Consider the following 22,952-nt stretch of genomic DNA (forward strand, 5'->3'; position numbering starts at 1 on the left):
ATTTTTCAAACAGCCAAGTGTCCACATTTAAAATGCAGAATTTGCAAATATAGTCTAATAATCCAATTAAAAATAAAACAAAACAGCTTCCTTTAGTATCACAATACATAAAATGGTATTATAAACCCCAAGTGGCAAGGTTAACTACATGACAATGTCAGAAGCTGTGAAACTCACTAAACCACTTAATGAATAGGTCAGTTTAAAGAACATGTCTATGTTCCATAACTATGCATGAAATGAGCTTTCATTGTATTATAAAGGCTCAGCAATTCATTCATGTCATAATATGGGGTCAAGCAAGATTTTATTTTTACAGTGACAATTAAAAAATGCATTTAAACAAACAAACAAGTCCTCCCAACTGTTTAAAAACAATTCGATTTGGAGGGTAAAATATATTTTAAAACACACTGACTTACCAGATTTCAATTGTCAGGCTGCTGACTACTGATGTGAAAGTTTGTATTTAAAAATATCACAAGTATCTTTAACAGTGAAAATTTCAATGTGATAAGTTCCATTGCAAAGCAATTTTCACCTGAGTAGATTTTGAAATTTAATGCTCATGTATTTGGGGGGAGGTGGGGAAGGAAAGACCCACTTGTAGAAGATACTGAGTTTAGAGTTGATTCTTTCACACAGATAACCCAGGGGGTTGAAGAAACATCTGCTGTGACCTTCCCAGGACATATGATGCCTTTCTCCTGGAAATTTGTTCTGACATTAAGAATTCTCAGTATCCATAATATTTCCATTTACCCATTCAAGCATAACAACCCAATTCATTCAGTTTTATACAACAGTGTCTATATTATGTACACGTTTAATTATCAATAGGAAATAGAAAATAAAAATTTACAGTGACTGAGAAAGGGTCAGAAAATGGGATAGGAAAAGTAATACTGTATAATCAGAATATCCTATTATCCTACCAGTTTTAATGACAGGGTTTTTTCCTTTATTAGTTGAAATACAAAGAAGGCATAGGGGATCCCAGGAAAATAACACTATGTATCAGAAAATTCAACGTGCTCCACCATCAGGATTTCCATCACACATTTAATTTCTTCTGTACAATTTTTATAAACGTGTTTTTCTTTTCAAAATCATCAGATTTCCAGATTAAATTCAGCACTACACAGTATGCCCTTGAAGTAAAATGAGGTTACCTGCTTTATTTGGATACCAAGTTCCCTTCCAGACAGCATTAAAATAAAGACAAGACTACACAGATAAAATCCAGTATAATTCAAATCCAACAATGAAAAATTTCCCCCATATTGTTGCAAAATTCGTTCTACTGAAATGCTTTGCTACAATAATAAAAAGCATACATTACATATAAAAGATACCAGTGTACTAAAAAGTGACAGAAGTGGACTAGCAAATCCTTCAAAGCACATTATTATATAAATGACTAGCATTTAAAAACATTTCTCCTATAAAATGTAGGTCATATACATTTATAAATTGGCGGTTTTATTTCTAAAGCAGTGATGTGTGTGTTCAAATAGCTGTTCTGTACAGTATAATATCTACTCAATTCAAACTACAATAGGTTTGTCTTTCTTTGTATTGAAGTTGAATAAATTCATCTGATCAGCTGAGAAATCAAGCTCGAAAAATAAGTATCTAAAAATCAAAGTAGAAAGTAGTTTAGAATTATTGAAATGTAGCTATGAAATATGAAGAGAACTATTTCACAATGGAGCTGAAGTCACCTCAAAACTTAATGGGCTTGAATCTAAAACAGAAACAAATATTAAAATCCAAAGCAAACCACAAAGTTAGGTAGCAGTACAGAAGCAGGAAAAAAACCAAAACAAAACAACACACCCCCTTCCTTCAGTGTGATGGGCACTAAGTTTTGCGGTCTTCCTCCATCTTGCAGAAGAGTGGTAAGGCCATTCAATGCTTAGTGAAAGTGAGTACAGATGAAGTCAGATTTAGCCTGTCTCCCCTGCAACTTCAATTATGCTGTGTAAACAGTGTTATGTTCCAATAGGAGGAACAATGGAATTTGCTTATAAAAACTGATTAAAGATAATCATTATTAAATGAAATAAGGATAATAACTCTGAAATGTTTTTAGAACTTTCCTGATGCTACTTGTAAAGTTAGCACTGCTATGTATTATTGCTTACATACAGTACAACATCATATGCCTTCTAACATAAAGCAGTTATGATTTGTTTGTACATATTTACAGATTCTTAAAAACAAGCTGTAAAAACATTACATACTTTCAGACAATACAAATTAGCACATTGGTACTCACTTCAAAACAAATGGAATGCATAACATTAATAAACATCATAAAGGAAGACTCACATAGAAGTCCTTGATTGTCAAGACACGTTTATATATAAACTCTAACTGTGCAGAATTAAAGATTCAATCATAGGTACATCCTTATTTGATGAACCGTATTTACAGCATGGTATTGCATAAAAAAATAAAATAATGTTTACAGGGTTTTACTTTTTTATCCATTGGATTAAAGAAAGCAACAAACACAACAAGAAATGTTTGTCTGCTTTAGTTTTGTTTCCTACCAAAGTTTAAGTGAAAAAAGGAAACATACGGTTTTATTTGCAGAATATAGCAAAAACAACTGGAAAATTATTTCCCTGAAATAAAGCAATTTGAAACGGAAAAAGTTTAAATTAAATTGCAGTGTCAAAAAGTTTCTCATTGATTATAATAGTGCTTCTTCAAGTAATTATACTGTGAAAAAACAAGTTCTAGTTTAAGATGTTCTATGTCTAAGAAATGTAGTACTACAGTAATGCCTACTTTTAAAGTTTCCCGGCTTTTTTTTTTTTTTTTTAAACAGCCCTTTAAAAACTCAAATTGATAAAATGAAGGAAGTGGCAAAAGATCTAATCTAGCTGGCACTTTGCAAGTTTCTCTCCCCTGTGGAAATGAAAGCCTACCCTGAGCACAAGACCTTTTTTGCCTCTCAGCAAGGGAAAATTACCCGACCACTGATAGTCCTTAGCCAGAGCTAAAAGGATGGGTTTCTACGGTATCAACTAGAAAATCTGCAAGTAGATCCAAAAGATTTAAGAGCCACTCAAATATTCCGAACCAAATGAAATATGTGTACAGTAAGATGTTAAAAAAAAAAAAAAAGGCTTTTAGAAGATGTTCAACAGGTATTACCTCATCTAACACAATCTGTTTCCAATCTTCAAACGTGAGAGTAGGTCCTAAGTGAAAAAAGCATACCTTACTCACAAAGACCAAAAAGTTCAACGGTATAAGAGCATGTTTTAATAGAACAATTTGCTCACTGAGAGAAATGAGAAACACAAATTGCAAAAGGGTATCTCATATCCTCAATATTCCAATCTACAGTAGCACAAAAGGCTACTTACTTTTACTATTAATGCCCGGACAGAAATGAAGTAACTTTCTACACCCAAGTGGGGAAACCCAAACTGCTGAGATGTTTATCATATGATGATAATACAAGGTAACTCTGGTAGGCATTTAGAATTTCACAGTTAAGAGAGCGATGACTACTAAACTTAAATGGTGAGTCAGTAAGTTATGCTAAAGTATCACTTTTCTCAAAAATGCTTACAATGTGGTAGAAAAGTCTGCCATTATGTAGATTTAAAGAAATGTGTTGAAGACAGGAATGCAACACCTGAATTTCTGCTTGCATAACTACCATTTGCAAAGGCCTTCCTTCCTTAGCTTACCCTAACTGCTCAGCAGTAGAGTCCCATTCTAAAAACTGTGCCGGTGATGTTAAAACAAACAAACTGTATACTGTACCAAGAACGACATCAAAGCTGTTAATAGAACAAAATTTTTGATCAGGCTCAAAATAAAAAACCAACTCAGGAAATAAATGCCTATTATCAAATAGTAGTATGAGAAAAATACAAATGCCTGTATAGGATGAGCACAGTTCCATCTTTAACATCTCACTTGAACAAAGCCTTCTTGCAATTGTGTGATGTGTAACACAACACACACCATTCTTAAAAGTCAGTAATGGCAGAACTTAAATATCTACTTCAAAGAAGTCTAAAATTCTTGAAAAATCTGGCAGCAAAGAAAGCTGTCAAATAGGAAAATTAATTATTTCAAGCAAAGCTTAATAACCAAAGTACAGAGGAAACCACATTAAACATAATTTATACTCATTATCATAAAACACCAAAATATTCAAAATAAATGTAAAAGATGTTAAGGGTGGATATTTTCTTTGTTCCCTTTCTTTATGAGAACACTCTTCGGATAACATTAAATAAAAGAAAAAATAATTTAAACGTATAACATTCTATACTGAAATAAAGACTGCAGATCTATAGGGCCAATATAAAAGTTAAAGTGGAAATTAGCAACAATAAAGTTTTACCTTCCAAGGATATTAATTTTAGATTATCACTGGTGCTACATCAGAATGTGCATTGTGACAAAGTTGTTGGAAATTAAAATAAAAAGTTGGAACAAATTAAAGAGCACAGTAATATCAATAGAACTAATGTTATTTTCCAAAAATTAAAACTGTCCATGTGTAACTCAAACCGTCATTTTTTAGAAAAGTATATATACGTGTTTATATAAAAGCACTATTTATTGTACCATGCTGTATTACTTTAAGACAAAGTATAAAAAAAAAAAACATTCGTGGTATAAGGATAAAGTCTGTAGTTTATTTAGATTTTGAAATGCAACAAAAAGTTTCCGATCACTCATCTAGCTGAAAAAGAAATTGTAGTTACTAGAATTAGTAAACACTTTTGGTTTGTAAAATTGTAATGAGCAGTGTTCATTAAAAAGTAATTCAAGATAAAATAAGCAATTAAAATGCCCATTTCTTTAGTTTCTCTGGATACTGTTTAATTATCCAATCTATCAAGATTCTAGAAAGAGAAGGATTAAACCAGGTTTTACAGTTCCAAAGATACCCAATTTCCTTTTATTGCCAAAAATTAAAATAGTCAATTATGAGATGATTATGACACAACCATATCAAACCTAAAAATCTAATTTTTTTTTTTTACTTTGAGAAATCAAAAATACCAAATAGATTCTAAGTGCTCTATGTTAACTGAAGTGTATATGTAAAGTAAAATACAATTAAGCTTTAAAACGTGGAATATACATTTTGTGTAAGCATTATGTTCTTGGGAATGTAATCTACAGAATATCTTTTTACTAAAACTTCAAAACCTTGATACCTGCACATGAAAAATCATAAAAAATATCTAAGTACAACTGTACAAAGAAACTGACACCAATATGCATACTTCCATAGAGAAGTGAATGCTTCAACAGTTACGTATTTTGGTAAAAGTTTTGAAAGTATGCATATTTTAAAAGTAATTAGGCCTTTAAATAGTGGAGTCTTAGACTATCAGATTTTTATTACTTTTTTTCTCAAAAAAAAAAACATGTCAATATAATGCGAAACGAAAATCAAGGGTATATGGCATATCATTCTTTTTAAAAGGTGGTTTCTTGGTTTCTTTTTTCCCCCCTATAGGACACACTAATTTATTTAAGCCATAATCTCTTGACATTTAAACTTTTAAGTTCACTCTGTCTGTAAAGTATACTCAGATTCCCTGCTGAAGTGCAATGACTATGCTGAAAAACTTAGAAACAGTATGAGTAAATTTCACACAATTACTAATCTCCTCAGAATGTACAACGTTATCGGTTAGGAAACGAGTGTGCGAAAGTCTTTTTTTTCCTTTTAAACTCGGTGTAGGTGGAATAGCAAGTTTCTGTTCTAAAACAAGTAATGCATTGCTTCTATAAAGGTGACAACATGTAAGGCAGTTCAAAGAATGCTGACTAACCAAACAAAATGCAGTTATTGGATTATCGTGCTATTCCTATCAGCTTAACTTGTTATAACGCATTGCTCTTAAGTCTGTACAGCACTCCATTTTACACAGAGTAACCCCACTCTTGATCAATCTGTTCTAAAGTGCCAGTATTATTTACACATCTGCTTAGCCAAACGTCTGGCTGGTTGTGGCGTCAGGTGAAGACGTCATCCCAGCTCTGTTATCATTTACATTCACCAAGGGGAATTCTGGAAATTCAGCACTTGTCCCTGGTCCCCGGAGGTTCACCTGTCCGTTGGCAGTGCTAAACTGAGTAGCTATTCCAGCTCTTGATCCATGATACGGAGCACGGAAGGGCTGTTCGAAGGAGCTCATTTGGTAAGCTTGGTGGACAGGCTGAGCCTCAGCTTTTTTCTGAGAAGTCACTTGATCCAAAAAGTCCTGTGTTGATGTGGCAGAAGCATGGTTTGTCTCATCACCTGAAAAGGGAAACGAGTGCTGTGAATCACCAACTATTAGTCCAAAGTGGGACTTATCTGGAGTTGTTCTTAGTGGAGAATTCATTCCTGATCGAAAGCTGTTGATGGGCATGGCTGCATAGACTTGCTTGTCTATGGAAGAGAATGCTGGCTGATTTGGAAGGGTCTGGTTATCAGTCACAAAGTTAAGGCTCGGGCTATTCAAATAGGCATCATTTTGGCTAGTTCTGTCCAAAGCCTGCTGCAGAAACTTTGAGTATTCCTGCAACATGTTGGCTTTATCTGATGAGGATGCTTGGGAGCTTGATCCAACATTCTCTGCCTGGGTGACCTCGGGTACTTCTGAAGAATTTATTGATATGCTAGAAGTCACCTCAGTGTCCGCAACACTGAATGATATCTCATGCTGTCCATTAGCTTTATGGGAGTAATGATCCAAGAGAGTCTGCAGTACCTCATCTGGAATAACATTTTTGTCGTGGTTACTCTTAATCTCCACATTCAATGCCTGTGAATCTAGTATGGACGCTGTGGTACTTTCATCAATGACACTTGCCACAGCCGCTTGTGTCACAGAAGGCTGAGAAGCTATGGTACCCACATTCAGCGCATATTCCCTACTATTGTTACTTGCTGCTTGAAGATACCGCTTCTTCTTCAAAAACTGCATGGCATCATCATAATTAGTGCTACTGTGCACAGGTTTACTGGGCCCCTCCTGCAAATTATCAACCTGATCGATGTCAGCATTGCCTTCTGAGTCCAGTAAAGCTTGTTTATCCACAAGTTCAAAAGCATACTTTGAAACTTTGCTCTCTTCATATGTGGATAAAGGCGAAATTGTTTGATTTTGCTCCAGTGGCTGTTTCAGACTTCTCTTACTGTTAATTTTTTTGAGAACCAACTTAGGTGGATGTATTTCTCCTGATGCATCTTCTAAATGCGATCCCCCAACTGACGAATGTGGCATTTCAACAGCATACTCCGCTACCATATACTCATCTTTTACTTTAGTACTTGAAGAATAAAGAGGCAAGTAATCATTTTTGTCTTTCTTCAGGTCAGATTTGTCCAAAGCACTCTCTTTGTCCATCCCAGATGATTTTTTCTCAGTTTTCTGCCTTTTCTTTTTTGGCAGTGAGCTATCTTTTGGTGATGTAGAAAAGCCAGAATCTTCCTCAGATGTCAGAAGGCCACCTTTGATGGCACATCTGTTTAGTTTTTTGTCATGATTTTCATGGCACATACGTTTATGTTTCAATACACGATCTGTTCTGGAAAAATACTGTCAAATTCAGATTTTGGCAGTCAGTTTTTTGTTTTAGTTTGTGTTTTTTCGTCAAGCAAGAAAAGAAAAGAAAAAAGGAATTAATATAAAGACAGATAGAAGTATAATAATATAAGCAATTCCATACTAATTTGTTGAGCCAGGTGTCTATTATAAGTCTAATCAGCAGCAGCTGGGAGTTCTTCAAACAGTTCTAGTAACATTTTCTAATTTAGCTTAATAGAATTATCTTATAATTTAATTAGGATAGAAGAATTTCAATGTCCATCATACTGCAACAAAGTGATTTAAAAAAAAAAAAAAAACCCAAAAACAAACATTTCAAACCACCCCTTACCTGTAAACAGTATTCACACTGGTAAGGTTTTTCTCCACTATGAGTTCTCTTATGCCTTTCCATGTGATATTTTTGTATGAATCTCATACCACATTCATCACAGCGAAATGGTTTTTCACCTAGTACATGATATAGAAAGTTTAAAACAAAACAAATATTGTAAAATAATGAATTACTTTACAAGAATCTCTAAATAAATGGCTCTAAAAAACTGTCATACTTTGCTCTTTTTAAATGATAAAAACTCTGCTCCTATATTAAATATAACTTCCAATTTAATTTGCAAAAAATATTTTGCTCTACAAAAATAAAAGATTGGCATGTGCCATTGGAAAGAAAAGGCTGAAGGCAGGCATACTCAATTTCCCTACCTTTCTATTATGTGTGTACGTAACATAGTCTTTCCAATCCAAGGAGACCAGGAGTACCAGGAACTTACAGCAATGTGAACACTGTTTCAGTAGAGTAGCTGATGCTTTTTATCTTTTTTATTCAGTCATACCAAATAATACTTGAGAAAAGTTTTTGAAAAAAGAAAATGTTACCCATATATAGTCCAACACAATTCTTGGGTACACCTTTTCAATTCTTCACTTCTTTTCAACAAATATTTGTGGTTAAATGAAATCTGAATCCTAGGAAATATTCTTAAAAATCTAATTTATTAAAACATAAAAAGAACTTAAATTAGAGACTAAGTTTCAAAAGGTTTGTTTATACTGCTCCTTTTTCTCAACTCAAACCAGCACTTCTCATGTCCTTTTGGGGAATGAATCAAACTGAGTACTGCTAATCAGACACACAACTCCTGCCCCCATCCCCTCCATTTTATTTTTAAAAGTTTCGTAAGGACTGATTAGCTATAAGGAACCATTACTGTGGAGATCTAAAATAGTTTTTACTGATAAAACCACAGTAAACAGAAGGGTGTGACAGTAAGTTATCTTGAATAATACTTTTTTGGGAAGCTACTGTTACATACATTCAACAAAATCTTACTGAATACTTGCCCTCTACCCATAACCCTGCCGTAGAGATTAAAAGTGTAAGATTCGTTACTTGGCTTCAAAGAGCTTATAATGTTATTGGGAAAACAAGATACACACATTATAAAGAGACAACTAATAAAACTATGTCCAGCTCTGGTTTACCTGTACAACATTAGATCTCACTACCTCTCTTCTTAAAACTTTTCTTCCAGGCAAATCAATATACCTACCATCTTGTGCTTTTCTACCTCTGCCGCAGATTCACACTGCTCCTTCAGTCAAGAATGCCCACCTAGGGGCACCTGGGCGACTCAGTCGGTTGAGCATCCGACTCTTGATTTTGGCTCAGGTCATGATATCAGGGCCGTGGGATTGAGCCCCACTACGGGCTCCGTGCTCAATGCGGAGTCCGCTTGAGATTCTCTCTCCTCTCCCTCTGCCCACCCCTCCCCACCCCCCAATAAACTCTCTAAAATAAATAAATAAAATTAAAAAAAGAAAATGCCCATCTCTTTGTGTTCAAGGTGCCACATTTCCTTCAAGTCCCAACCCATATCCTCTGGGATCCTTTGCCCTACTCTTCCAGGGGAAAAGTATCTTTTCTAAATTTCCACAGAACTTCATCTGAGCCTCTTCTATAGCACTCATTACTATCATTGTCATCTCAATAATTATTTTGTACATCTCTATTCAACTAGATCACATTTCTTTTGGTCCGAATCTGAGTCAAAATTATCTTTACATAGCTCAAGATACTTTGTACAATTTTTAAATGCCAAATGAATGGCATAAATGATTATTACAGTGGATTATTATTGGGAAAAATGTTACTGAGCTGGTATGATTTGGAAAAGCTTCTTGCAAGTGTTAGAATTTAAAGTGAATACACTTTTAAAGAGACTGTGTATGTGATTAAAGCCAAAGAAAGAAAATGTAGTGGAAAATAACAAAGAAACTAAGAATTTAGTTACTATAAAATGTCCAGGAGAAATGGTGCCTGAGAATTTAATTTGGTGACAATTACTTGAAACTTTCAAGAATGTAACTTCTGTTTAAAAAAAAAAAAAGTGACTTCTGTAATTGCTATGGAGTTACCAAATTTTAGGGCTAAAAGAACCACAGAGACCCCAAAGGCTGATGTTGGTGTGGCAAATGGCTCTAAGCATGCCACCTAGATTTCAGGACAGAATAGTTCCACGTCTGTATACTGGGGTTTTAAGTAAGAACTCCAAGGGTTCAGAGGCTAGAATGAGAGCTTAACATAATTAATCGAGACCAATTCACTTATTTCACAAAAAAATACTGAAGTCCAGAAAAGTTAAGGCACTTGGCCAAAGGGTTAGTAAGTGAATAACTAATGAAGCAATGGAAGCTGGTAAAGAAAACCACTTTTTTTTTTTTTCTGTTTAGAATGCAACTTTCTTTTCCTTTTCTTTTTTTAAGAAGACCACTTATTGGAGGGCGGAGCAAGATGGCGGAGGAGTAGGAGACCTGGATTTCGTCTCCTCTCAGGAATTCAGCTGGATAGGGATCAAACCATTCTGAACACCTACAAACTCAACAGGAGATCGAAGAAAAGAATAGCAACAACTCTCTGAACAGAAAAGCGACCACTTTCTGGAAGGTAGGACCTGCGGAGAAGTGAATCCGAGGCGATATTCGGGAGGATAGACGGCGGGGGAGGGGCCTCCGTCAGCCGCTTCTGGCAAGTGATAGAGAGCGGAGCACAAAATCGGAACTTTTAGAGTCTGCTCCGCTGAGGGACGTCACTCTGGTGGCTAAGTGGGGGGTGGAACCCTCGCGGGACAGTGTGGTCTCAGGACCCTCGGGGTCACAGAAAGACCGGGGGTGCCTGAGTGCGGCAGAGCTCCCAGGTATCGGAGCAGGGAAGCCGGCTGCAGAGACGGAGCCCAGGCGCGGGCTCTCAGCTCGGGGTTGCATAAACCGTGATCCGCGGCACAGTCGGGCCACTGCTCCTCCAGCAGGGACCCAACAAGCGGCAGATCCGGGGAGACTCACCTTCTTCCCCGGGGAGGAGAGGTGCGGGAGCGCACCGCAGGGATCTGCTGGGTTTGGAGACTCCACCCGGGGTCGGGTGCCAGATAGAAAGGTGCAGTCACAGGCCGGGTGAGCACGGAGTGCGGCCGGAGACCGGGGAGACGGGAGTGACTGACTGCTTTTCTCTGGGGGCTCACTGAGGAGCGGGACCCCGAGTTCTCGGCTCCTCCGGGGCGGAGACTGGGAGGCCGCCATTTTCACTCTCCGCCTCCAAAGCTGTACGGAGAGCTTGCAGGGAACAAAAGCTCCCGAGAGCAAACCCGAGCAGATTACTTAGCCGGGACCAGCAAGGGCGGGGCAATTCTGCCTCCGGCAAAGACATTTGGGAACCACGGCAACAGGCCCCTCCCCCAGAAGATCAGCAAGAACAGCCAGCCAAGACCAAGTTTACCGATCAATGAGAACGGCAGAACTCCAGCGCTAGGGGAATACTGCACATAGAATTCATGGCTTTTTTACCATGATTCTGTAGTCTTTCAAAGTTAATTATTTTTTTTAACTGTCTTTTTTTCTTTTTTCTTTTTTTGAATTTTTCTTTTTCCCTTTTTCAACCATCTTATCAATCCCTTTTTTAAAAAAACATTTTTATTTTTCATTTTTAGAGTCATATTCTATCCCTTCATAGTAGTTACCTGTATTTTTGGCATATATATATAAGTTGTTCTCTCTTTAAAATTTTGAGATAGTTTCTTCTAACAGATCAAAATATACTCTAAATCTCTAGTGTATGGTTTTTTTCTACTCCCCTGCCTGATCACATTCTCTCCCTTTTTTCTTTTTTCTTTTTTTTTAAATCCTCTTCTTTCTTTTTTCAAACAACTTATCAATTGCTTTTATAAAATTTTTTATAATTTCCATCTTTACAGTCATATTCCATCCCTTCATCATATCAACCCTTATTTTTATACATATATAAGTTTTTCTTTCTTTAAAATTTTGGGAGGCACTTTCTTTTAACAGACCAAAATACACCCAAAATCTAGTGTGTGGCACTGATCTATAAACCAGCCTGATCATATTTGATCACATTCTGTTTTTGTTGTTTTGTTTTGTTCTGTTTTTGTTTGTTTTTATCTTTATCTTTTTCTTTTTTCTTTTTTTCTTTCTTTTTCTTTTTTCTCTCTTTCCCTTTCTTTTCCCACTGCTTCAGGTCTTTTCTGATTTGTTTAGAGTATATTTTCTGGGGACGTTGTTACCCTGCTAGCATTTTGTTCTCTCATTAATCTATTCTCCTCTGCACAAAATGACAAGACGGAAAAAATCACCTCAACAAATAGAACAAGAGATAGTACCGACTGCCAGGGACCTACTCAATACGGACATTAGTACGATGTCAGATCTAGAGTTTAGAATCATCACTTTAAAGATACTAGCTGGGCTTGAAAAAAGCATGGAAGTTATTAGAGAAACCCTTTCTGGAGAAGTAAAAGAACTAAAATCTAACCAAGTAGAAATCAAAAAGGCTATTAATGAGGTGCAATCAAATATGGGGGCACTAACTGCTAGGATAAATGAGGCAGAAGAAAGAATCAGTGAGATAGAAGACCAAATGATGGAAAATAAAGAAGCTGAAAAAAAGAGAGATAAACAACTACTGGATCACGAGGGCAGAATTCGAGAGATAAACAATACCATAAGACGAAACAACATTAGAATAATTGGGATCCCAGAAGAAGAAGAAAGAGAGAGAGGGGCAGAAGGTATAATGGAGCAAATTATAGCAGAGAACTTCCCTAATTTGGGGAAGGAAACAGGCATCAAAATCCAGGAAGCACAGAGAACCCCTCTCAAAATCAATAAAAATAGGTCAACACCCCGACATCTAATAGTAAAACTTACAAGTCTCAGAGACAAAGAGAAAATCCTGAAAGCAGCTCGGGAGAAGAGATATGTAACCTACAATGGTAGAAACATTAGATTGGCAACAGACTTATCCACAGAGACCTGGCAGGCCAGAAAGGACTGGCAGGACATATTCAGAGCACTAAATGAGAAAAATATGCAGCCAAGAATACTATATCCAGCTAGGCTGTCATTGAAAATTGAAGGAGAGATAAAAAGCTTCCAGGACAAACAAAAACTAAAGGAATTTGCAAACACGAAACCAGCCCTACAAGAAATCTTGAAAGGGGTCCTCTAAGCAAAGAGAGAGCCTAAAAGCAACATAGACCAGAAAGGAACACAAACAATATACAGTAACAATCACTTTACAGGCAATACAATGGCACTAAATTCCTATCTTTCAATAGTTACCCTGAATGTAAATGGGCTAAATGCCCCAATCAAAAGACACAGGCTATCAGATTGGATTAAAAAACAAGACCCATCGATATGCTGTCTGCAAGAGACTCATTTTAGACCCAAAGACACCCCCAGATTGAAAGTGAGGGGGTGGAAAACCATTTACCATGCTAATGGACACCAAAAGAAAGCTGGGGTGGCAATCCTTATATCAGACAAATTAGATTTTAAACCAAAGACTGTAATAAGAGATGAGGAAGGACACTATATCCTACTTAAAGGGTCTATCCAACAAGAAGATCTAACAATTGTAAATATCTATGCCCCTAACATGGGAGCAGCTAATTATATAAGGCAATTGATAACAAAAGCAAAGAAACACATCGACAACAATACAATAATAGTGGGGGACTTTAACACCCCCCTCACTGAAATGGACAGATCGTCTTAGCAAAAGATCAACAAGGAAATAAAGACTTTAAATGACACACTGGACCAAATGGACTTCACAGACATATTCAGAACATTCCATCCCAAAGCAAAGGAATACACATTCTTCTCTAGTGCCCATGGAACATTCTCCAGAATAGATCACATCCTAGGTCATAAATCAGGTCTCAACCGGTACCAAAAGATCGGGATCATTCCCTGCATATTTTCGGACCACAATGCTTTGAAACTAGAACTCAATCACAAGAGGAAAGTCGGAAAGAACTCAAATACATGGAGGCTAAAGAGCATCCTACTGAAGAATGAATGGGTCAACCAGGAAATTAAAGAAGAATTAAAAAAATTCATGGAAACCAGTGAAAAAACACAACTATTCAAAATCTTTGGGATACAGCAAAGGCAGTCCTAAGAGGAAAGTATATAGCAATACAAGCCTTTCTCAAGAAACAGGAAAGGTCTCAAGTACACAACCTAACCCTACACCTAAAGGAGCTGGAGAAAGAACAGCAAATAAAGCCTAAACCCAGCAGGAGAAGAGAAATAATAAAGATCAGAGCAGAAATCAATGAAATAGAAACCAAAAGAACAGTAGAACAGATCAACGAAACTAGGAGCTGGTTCTTTGAAAGAATTAACAAGATTGATAAACCCCTGGCCAGACTTATCAAAAAGAAAAGAGAAATGACCCAAATCAACAAAATCATGAATGAAAGAGGAGAGATCACAACCAACACCAAAGAAATACAAACAATTATAAGAACATAATATGAGCAACTCTATGCCAGCAAATTAGATAACCTGGAAGAAATGGATGCATTCCTAGAGATGTATCAACTACCAAAACTGAACCAGGAAGAAATAGAAAACCTGAATAGACCTATAACCACTAAGGAAATTGAAGCAGTCATCAAAAATCTCCCAAAACACAAAAGCCCAGGGCCAGATGGCTTCCCAGGGGAATTCTACCAAACATTTCAAGAAGAATTAATACCTATTCTTCTGAAACTCTTCCAAAAAATAGAAATGGAAGGAAAACTTCCAAACTCATTTTATGAGGCCAGCATTACCTTGATCCCCAAACCAGACAAAGACCCCATCAAAAAGGAGAATTACAGACCAATATCCCTGATGAATATGGATGCAAAAATTCTCACCAAAATACTAGCCAATAGGATCCAACAGTACATTAAAAGGATTATTCACCACGACCAAGTGGAATTTATCCTTGTGCTGCAAGGTTGGTTCAACATCCGCAAATCAATCAACGTGATACAATACATTAACAAGAGAAAGAACAAGAATCATATGATCCTCTCAATAGATGCAGAAAAAGCATTTGACAAAGTACAGCATCCTTTCTTGATCAAAACTCTTCAGAGTATAGGCATAGAGGGTACATACCTCAATATCATAAAAGCCATCTATGAAAAGCCTACAGCGAATATCATTCTCAATGGGGAAAAACTGAGAGCTTTCCCCCTAAGGTCAGGAACGCGGCAGGGATGTCCACTATCACCACTGCTATTCAACATAGTATTGGAAGGCCTAGCCACAGCAATCAGACAACAAAAAGAAATAAAAGGCATCCAAATCGGCAAAGAAGAAGTCAAACTCTCACTCTTTGCAGATGATATGATACTTTATGTGGAAAATCCCAAAGACTCCACCCCAAAACTGCTAGAACTCATACAGGAATTCAGTCAAGTGGCAGGATATAAAATCAATGCACAGAAGTCAGTGGCATTCCTATACACCAACAACAAGTCAGAAGAAAGAGAAATTAAGGAGTCGATACCATTTACAATTGCACCCAAAACCATAAGATACCTAGGAATAAATCTAACCAAAGAGGCAAAGGATCTGTACTCAGAAAACTATAAAATACTCATGAAAGAAATTGAGGAAGACACAAAGAAATGGAAAAACGTTCCATGCTCATGGATTGGAAGAACAAATATTGTGAAGATGTCAATGCTACCTAGAGCAATCTACACATTCAATGCAATCCCCATCAAAATACCATCCACTTTTTTCAAAGAAATGGAACAAATAATCCTAAAATTTGTATGGAACCAGAAAAGACCCCAAATAGCCAGAGGAATGTTGAAAAAGAAAAGCAAAGCTGGCGGCATCACAATTCCGGACTTCCAGCTCTACTACAAAGCTGTCATCATCAAGACAGTATGGTACTGGCACAAAAACAGACACATAGATCAATGGAACAGAATAGAGAGCCCAGAAATGGACCCTCAACTCTATGGTCAACTAATCTTTGACAAAGCAGGAAAGAATGTCCAATGGAAAAAAGACAGTCTCTTCAACAAATGGTGTTGGGAAAATTGGACAGCCACATGCAGAAGAATGAAACTGGACCATTTCCTTACACCACACACAAAAATAGACTCCAAATGGTTGAAAGACCTCAATGTGAGACAGGAGTCCATCAAAATCCTAAAGGAGAACACAGGCAGCAACCTCTTCGACCTCAGCCACAGCAACTTCTTCCTAGAAACATCGCCAAAGGCAAGGGAAGCAAGGGCAAAAATGAACTATTGGGACTTCATCAAGATAAAAACTTTTGCAAAGCAAAGGAAACAGTCAACAAAACCAAAAGACAACCGACAGAATGGGAGAAGATATTTGCAAATGACATATCAGATAAAGGGCTAGTATCCAAAATCTATAAAGAACTCATCAAACTCAACACCAAAAGAACAAATGATCCAATCAAGAAATGGGCAGAAGACATGAACAGACATTTTTCCAAAGAAGACATCCAAATGGCCAACAGACACATGAAAAAGTGTTCAATATCGCTCGGCATCAGGGAAATCCAAATCAAAACCTCAATGAGATACCACCTCACACCAGTCAGAATGGTTAAAATTAACAAGTCAGGAAACGACAGATGTTGGCGGGGATGCGGAGAAAGGGGAACCCTCCTACACTGTTGGTGGGAATGCAAGCTGGTGCAGCCACTCTGGAAAACAGTATGGAGGTTCCTCAAAAAGTTGAAAATAGAGCTACCATATGACCCAGCAATTGCACTACTGGGTATTTACCCCAAAGATACAAAAGTAGGGATCCGAAAGGGTACGTGCATCCCGATGTTTATAGCAGCAATGTCCACAATAGCCAAACTGTGGAAAGAGCCAAGATGTCCATCGACAGATGAGTGGATAAAGAAGATGTGGTATATATATATACAATGGAATATTATGCAGCCATCAAAAGGAATGAGATCTTGCCATTTGCAACGACATGGATGGAACTGGAGGGTATTATGCTGAGCAAAATAAGTCAAACAGAGAAAGACATGTATCATATGACCTCACTGATATGAGGAATTCTTAATCTCAGGAAACAAACTGAGGGTTGCTGGAGTGGGGGGTGGGGTGGGAGGGATTGGGTGACTGGGTGATGGACACTGGGGAGGGTATGTGCTCTGGTAAGCGCTGTGAACTGTGCAAGACTGTTGAATCTCAGATCTGTACCTCTGAAACAAATAATGCAATATATGTTAAGAAAGAAAAAAAGAAGAAGAATGTATCAGGAGGGGAAGAATGAAGGGGGGGAAATCGGAGGGGGAGAAGAACCATGAGAGAGGATGGACTCTGAAAAACAAACTGAGGGTTCTAGAGGGGAGGGGGGGTGGGAGGATGGGTTAGCCTGGTGATGGGTATTGAGGAGGGCACGTTCTGCATGGAGCACTGGGTGTTATGCACAAACAATGAATCATGGAACACTATATCTAAAACTAATGATGTAATGTATGGGGATTAACATAACAATAAAAAAATTAAAAAAAAAAAAAGAAGACCACTTATTAAGAAATTTGGGGAGTGAAAGAAATGAAGAAAAGGAGATGAGAAGTAATAATGAGGAGGCAATCCATTCAAGAGAGTAAGTATTGATAAGGATGGGGAAACTGATTTATCTGAAGCCAGAAAGGAAGGAGCCAGTGAAGAAGAGAAATGAAATTCTAGATTAAACTGAAATATTATGGTTAATAATCAGAAGAACAAGATCTCAGAGGACCTAAGATGAAAAGGGAGAGTACAGGTTATATTTTAGAAAAAAGTAAATAATACTTCCATATTTTGAAATAGAGAATGTAGATGATAAAGCTTATCAAGGTCAGAAGTTACAGTCATTTCTCAAAAGTAGTAAAGGATAGAGGAGAAAATTAGTGAACTGATTAGAGTTCAATTAATTCTGCATAATATTCATGGACTAGTAAACTCAGTATTGTTTAAGATGGTTCATACTCTCCAAGTAGATCTATAGATTTCAAAGCAGAAATTGAGAACCTAATCCTAAAATTCATTTGGAAATGCAAGGGATACAGAATAGCCAAAACAATCTTGAAAAAGAAAAACTAAGACTCACACTTCCTAATTGCAAAACCTACCCACAAAGCTACAGTAATTAGTAAGATAGGCGGTAATGGCATAAGGATAGACATATATATCAAAGAACAGAATTGAGAGTTCAGAAATAAACCTTTACATTTATGGTCAACTGATTTTCAACATAGGTGCCGATACACTTCAATGGGGGAAAAATACTCTTTTCAACCATGATGCTGGGGCAAATTTGATACCCACATGTAAAAGAACAGAGTTGGACCCCCTACACCTCAACCATATACAAAACTGAACTCAAAATAGATCATAGGCCTAAATGTGAGAACTAAAACTATAAAACATTTAGAAGCAAGCACAGAAATATCCTGACCCTGGATTAGGCAATGATTTCTTAGACATGACACCAAAAGTCCAATCAACCAAACAAAAAATACAATGTAGTTCATAAAAATTAAAAACGTTTGTTCTTTGAGCACCTGGGTGGCTCAGTTGGTTAAGCAACTGTCTTTGGCTCGGGTCATGATCCCGGGGTCCTGGGACTGAGTCCCACATCGGGCTCCCCCTGCTTTGCAGGGAGGCTGCTTCTCCCTCTGCCTCTGCCTGCCACTCCCCCTGCTTGTGCTCTCTCTCTCTGTCAAACAAATAAATAAAATCTTTAAAAAAAAACACTATCAAGAAAGTAAAAAGGAAGAAAGGTAGCTGCTGTGGGAAATAGTCTGGCAGCTCCTCAAAATGTTAAACATAGAATTACTACTATATGACCCAACAATTCTACTCCTATGTACATACCCAAGAGAAAACAGGGACTCACTCAAACAGGTACTTGTACCCCAATGCTCACAGAAGCAGTATTCACAACAGCCAAAAGATGGAAACAACCCAGTGTCCATCAGCAGATAATGCATAAATAAAATGTGATATATACATACAATGATATATTATTCAGTCATAAAAATTCTGATACATGCTACAACATGGATGAGCCTTGAAGAAAATGAAAGAAGCCAGACATGAAAAGGACAAATACTGAACGATTCCACTTAGATGAGGTACCTGGAGCAGGCAAATTCAGAGAGATAAAAGTAGAATAGAGGTTACCGGAGACTGGGAGAGGGAGGAAAGGAGTTATACTGTTTTAATGGTTAGAGGTTTTGCTTGGTCACACAATACTGTAAATGCACTTCGTGCCACTAAATTCTATGCTTAAACATGATGAAAATGATAAATTTCCATGTTATGTTTTTTTTTTTTAAGTGAAAAGATAGCCTAGGGAATGGGGTAAATTATTTGCAAATTATATATCCGACAAGGGATGTACATCCAGTTTATGAAATGAACACTTACAACTCAACAGTTAAAGAGACAAATAATCTAAGAATAGGCAATGGATCTGAATAGACATTTCTCTGAAGATATGCAAATAGCCAATAAGTACATGAAAAGATGCTCAACATTATTACTCATTAGGGTAATGCAAATCAAGACCACAATGAGATACCACTTCACACCCAGTAAGATAGTTAAAATAAAAAAGACAATCACAAATGTTAGCATGGATGTAGAGAATCTGCCCATATTTTCAAGACCCATTTGCGGTTTCATCTTTTACATTAAATCTGACACATTTTGGGTTCATCCTGAGGTCCAGATGACTATGTTTTCCCAACACCATTTACTGAGAAGTTCTACTTTTTGTGATCACGTCTTCATCAAAATCATATACTAATAATTTCCATGGGTCTATTTCTAGACCTTCAATTCTATTCTATTCCACTGGTCTGACTATCATAAGCCAGAATGAAAACGTTTTATGACTTTATTATACACTTTATCATCTGGTAGAGCTAATCCCCATCATTGCTCTTCTAGTTTGTTTTGTTTACCCACTTTCCATATTATTTCAGAATTATCTTGTCTAGTATTTGGGGTGGGGGAAAGGGAGCGCTGCCTGAAATGTTTATGTTAACTTATAAAAAAGATAGCCTTTATGATGCTGACCATTCTCACCAAAAAAGGGAGGGGGATATGCCCTCCTCCCAATTACCCAAATTTGGTTTCTTGTCCTCAACAGTGTTTTAATGATTTCTTCATATGGGATTTTCCATATTTCTTGTTGTTGATACTATAAATAAGGTGTTTTCTTCTATCTTCTACTGTGGGTGTATACAAAGTATATGGTTTTCTACTTTACTGAATTTATTAGTTTGCAATAATTTTTCAGTTGACTCTCATGGATTTTTCAAGTATAAAATAATGTTGGTTGCAAAAATAGTTTTTTTGCCTGTAATATTTTTGTGTATTTTTGCTGGCTACTATTCTCAAACAAAGTAGTGATAATGTGCTCTATATCTTATTCCTGACTTTGGTACTTTGGTATTTTTTTTTGAATGAAAACAAAAAATGACTGATACATATTTCACTAAGAAAAATAAACACTTAAATGAAATTTCTTTAGAAGAAAATCCCTTTATTGTTTTTCCCCTTGAGGGCCAGGGCCCCTCTACTAAAAAGAAAACCTATATAGCATTTGAGTGATTTTAAGATTAAGAGGAAAAGCTTACTTGAAAAATAACAAGAAGTTTGTAAATACTACTTAAAATTCGGGAAAGCAGTAACAAGGGGAGGAAAAAACAAGGTGTTCCACTAATGGTAATTTCCAATACCCAAGAAGCCTGGGGTTTCTCTTCTAACTGTTACCCACTGAGACCACAGATTCTTCCTACTGTGATGTTTCTCCCTAGTAATTTTAACACTGTTCACATTGAGCTACTTACAGGTAAGAATTCTTACTCTAATATATGGGTAATTACTGTGGCAAATTATATACAAGTGATAAGGACATAGTCTTTATGCATAAACTAGCCCACTATGGCTTGATATATTAATCTGATTGTTAGCAGTTTCAACTATGCTGCTTCTCTTCAAATATTCCAATCTGGCTTTTGCACTTACTTCATCAAAATGGTACTTGCACATCACATCTTGCAAATCTTTTCAGTTACCTTAGTAGACCTCTCAACAGCATTCAACTCAAGTGATCCCTTTCTTTTTTTTTTTTTTAAACTCATTTTCCCCTTAACTTCTATGGCAGCCATGCTCCTGCAGCTTCTCCGACTATTCCTTCTTGGTGCTCTTCCCAGCTCACCTTCCTCCCTCCAACCATGGTATGTTTTAGTTCTTCAAGGCTTCTTAAGTTTTTTGCTTTTTCTTTCTTTTCCTTGGCAAGAGGGGAAACTCATCTACTTCCATAGCTTTAATTATACTCAAATCTGACCTCCAAATCCACACATCCAAGCTGTGTACTGAACAAACAATCCACTTCAATAACACTTGGGGATCTCAGATAAATCATACCCCACACTAAACCTGTGATCTTCAACCCCCAGCTAGTCCTTCCCCAGATTTCCTATTTATATGAATGGCACTCCTATCCATCTAGTTTCGCAACCCAGAGGCCCACACAACTTTTCTTCATCTCCTCTCCATATTCAACTAATTAAAAGGTTTCTATCTACTAAATACCTGCGAGATCTCCCCACTTCTTTCCATTTCCCACTGTCATCAATCAAATTCAAGACACTATCATACCCTGGACTAGACTATTCTATAATATCCTCCTAATAGCAGTCTCTCTGGGATCCACCCTCTTCTCCTTACAATTCCATACCACTTCCAGATTTTGTTAATGTAAGTAAATCTAATCATCTTTAAATACTATCCCTGGCCTTCCACTGTTCTTAGAATTAAAAAAACAGAAAACACAAAAACTGGGTCCTGCCTTTCTCTCATGTCTAATCTTTCTTCACAATTCCTTCCTTTACTTTCTGAGCTCTAATCAAAGTGGCCTTCTTGCAATTCCTAGAACTATCATGTTTTTTCTCTCCTCTAGGATCATTTTCTCCTAAAATTCCTCCCCCAAACCACTTCTGTTATGATAGTGAATTGCAAAGTGCTATATACTCTAGAAATGGTATCTACTGTTCTGATTAATCAGATGAAAGCGGCAATTATTTTAATAATGAAGTCTTCATAAAATCTAGGTCAAAAATACTTATGGTAATATTTGACCTATGACAAAGTTCACACGGCCTATCTAGTAATACATACTGGACAACAGAAGGAATCATCCATCTTTAGTAAATCATAAAAAAGGGTAGGTATAACAAAATTTACAACAATAATAAGTATTACACTAACCAAAAAAGATCTGGCACTATTGTGAGAAGCATTATAAGTACTTAAAAATACAGGTTCTAAAGCCAGACCAGCCGGGTTTTAAGGCTGGTCCTCAGCATTTCTTAACTGTGAGAAATTGAGCATGTTATTTAAACTCTTAAGACTTGATATTCTTATCTGTAAAGTAAAAGTATTAATAAAACATACTTCAGAACCAAATGTTAAATGAGATAACCTGTGGGAACTAATTTAAAAATGAAACCTGGTACACTTTAATAGCTCAATAAATGTTAGTTATTAAAAATAGAAATGAAGAGGCTAATAAATAAATGATTATCATTATATTTACATATTGAGTACAGTTACAACCCATTGGCTGGACTATATATCCCAAATGTTTAAAACATCCTTAACTTAGGGGCGCCTGGGTGGCTCAGTGAGTTAAGCGTCTGCCTTCGGCTCAGGTCATGATCTCAGGGGTCCTGTGATCAAGCCCCACATCGGGCTCCCTGCTCAAAGAAGGCCTCTGCTTCTCGCTCTCTTCCCTGCTTGTGCTCTATGTTTCTCTCAAATAAAATCTTTAAAAAATAATAAAATCACTTGTTTAAAAAAAAAAAACATCCTTAACTTAGACAATAAATTTTGGAAAAGGGAAACATGGAGGATTATTGAAATAAATACATGGGTTAGTAATCACATACTCAGTTATTTGCTTAAAACTTTATAGAGAATTTAGAAAATATATCTT

The 22,952-nt window shown here is 36.7% G+C and overlaps 1 protein-coding gene across 4 annotated transcripts in view; it reads right to left on the minus strand.

Annotated features, from left to right (window-relative positions):
* Positions 1-1,042: 1,042 nt before the first annotated feature.
* Positions 1,043-22,952, minus strand: part of ZNF148 (zinc finger protein 148) — a 124,342-nt gene continuing 102,432 nt past the window's right edge. For all 4 annotated transcript variants that reach the window (XM_036071640.2, XM_036071637.2, XM_036071639.2 and 1 more), the window contains 2 exons: positions 7,924-8,042; positions 1,043-7,583 (listed from right to left, as the gene is read on the minus strand). In XM_036071640.2, the coding sequence (XP_035927533.1) occupies positions 5,985-7,583; positions 7,924-8,042 (1,718 nt within the window). In that variant the 3' untranslated portion in view covers positions 1,043-5,984. The remainder of the gene's footprint in view (positions 7,584-7,923; positions 8,043-22,952) is intronic.

Source organism: Halichoerus grypus, chromosome 1 (genome assembly GCF_964656455.1).
Source record: "Halichoerus grypus chromosome 1, mHalGry1.hap1.1, whole genome shotgun sequence".
NCBI lineage: Eukaryota > Metazoa > Chordata > Mammalia > Carnivora > Phocidae > Halichoerus > Halichoerus grypus.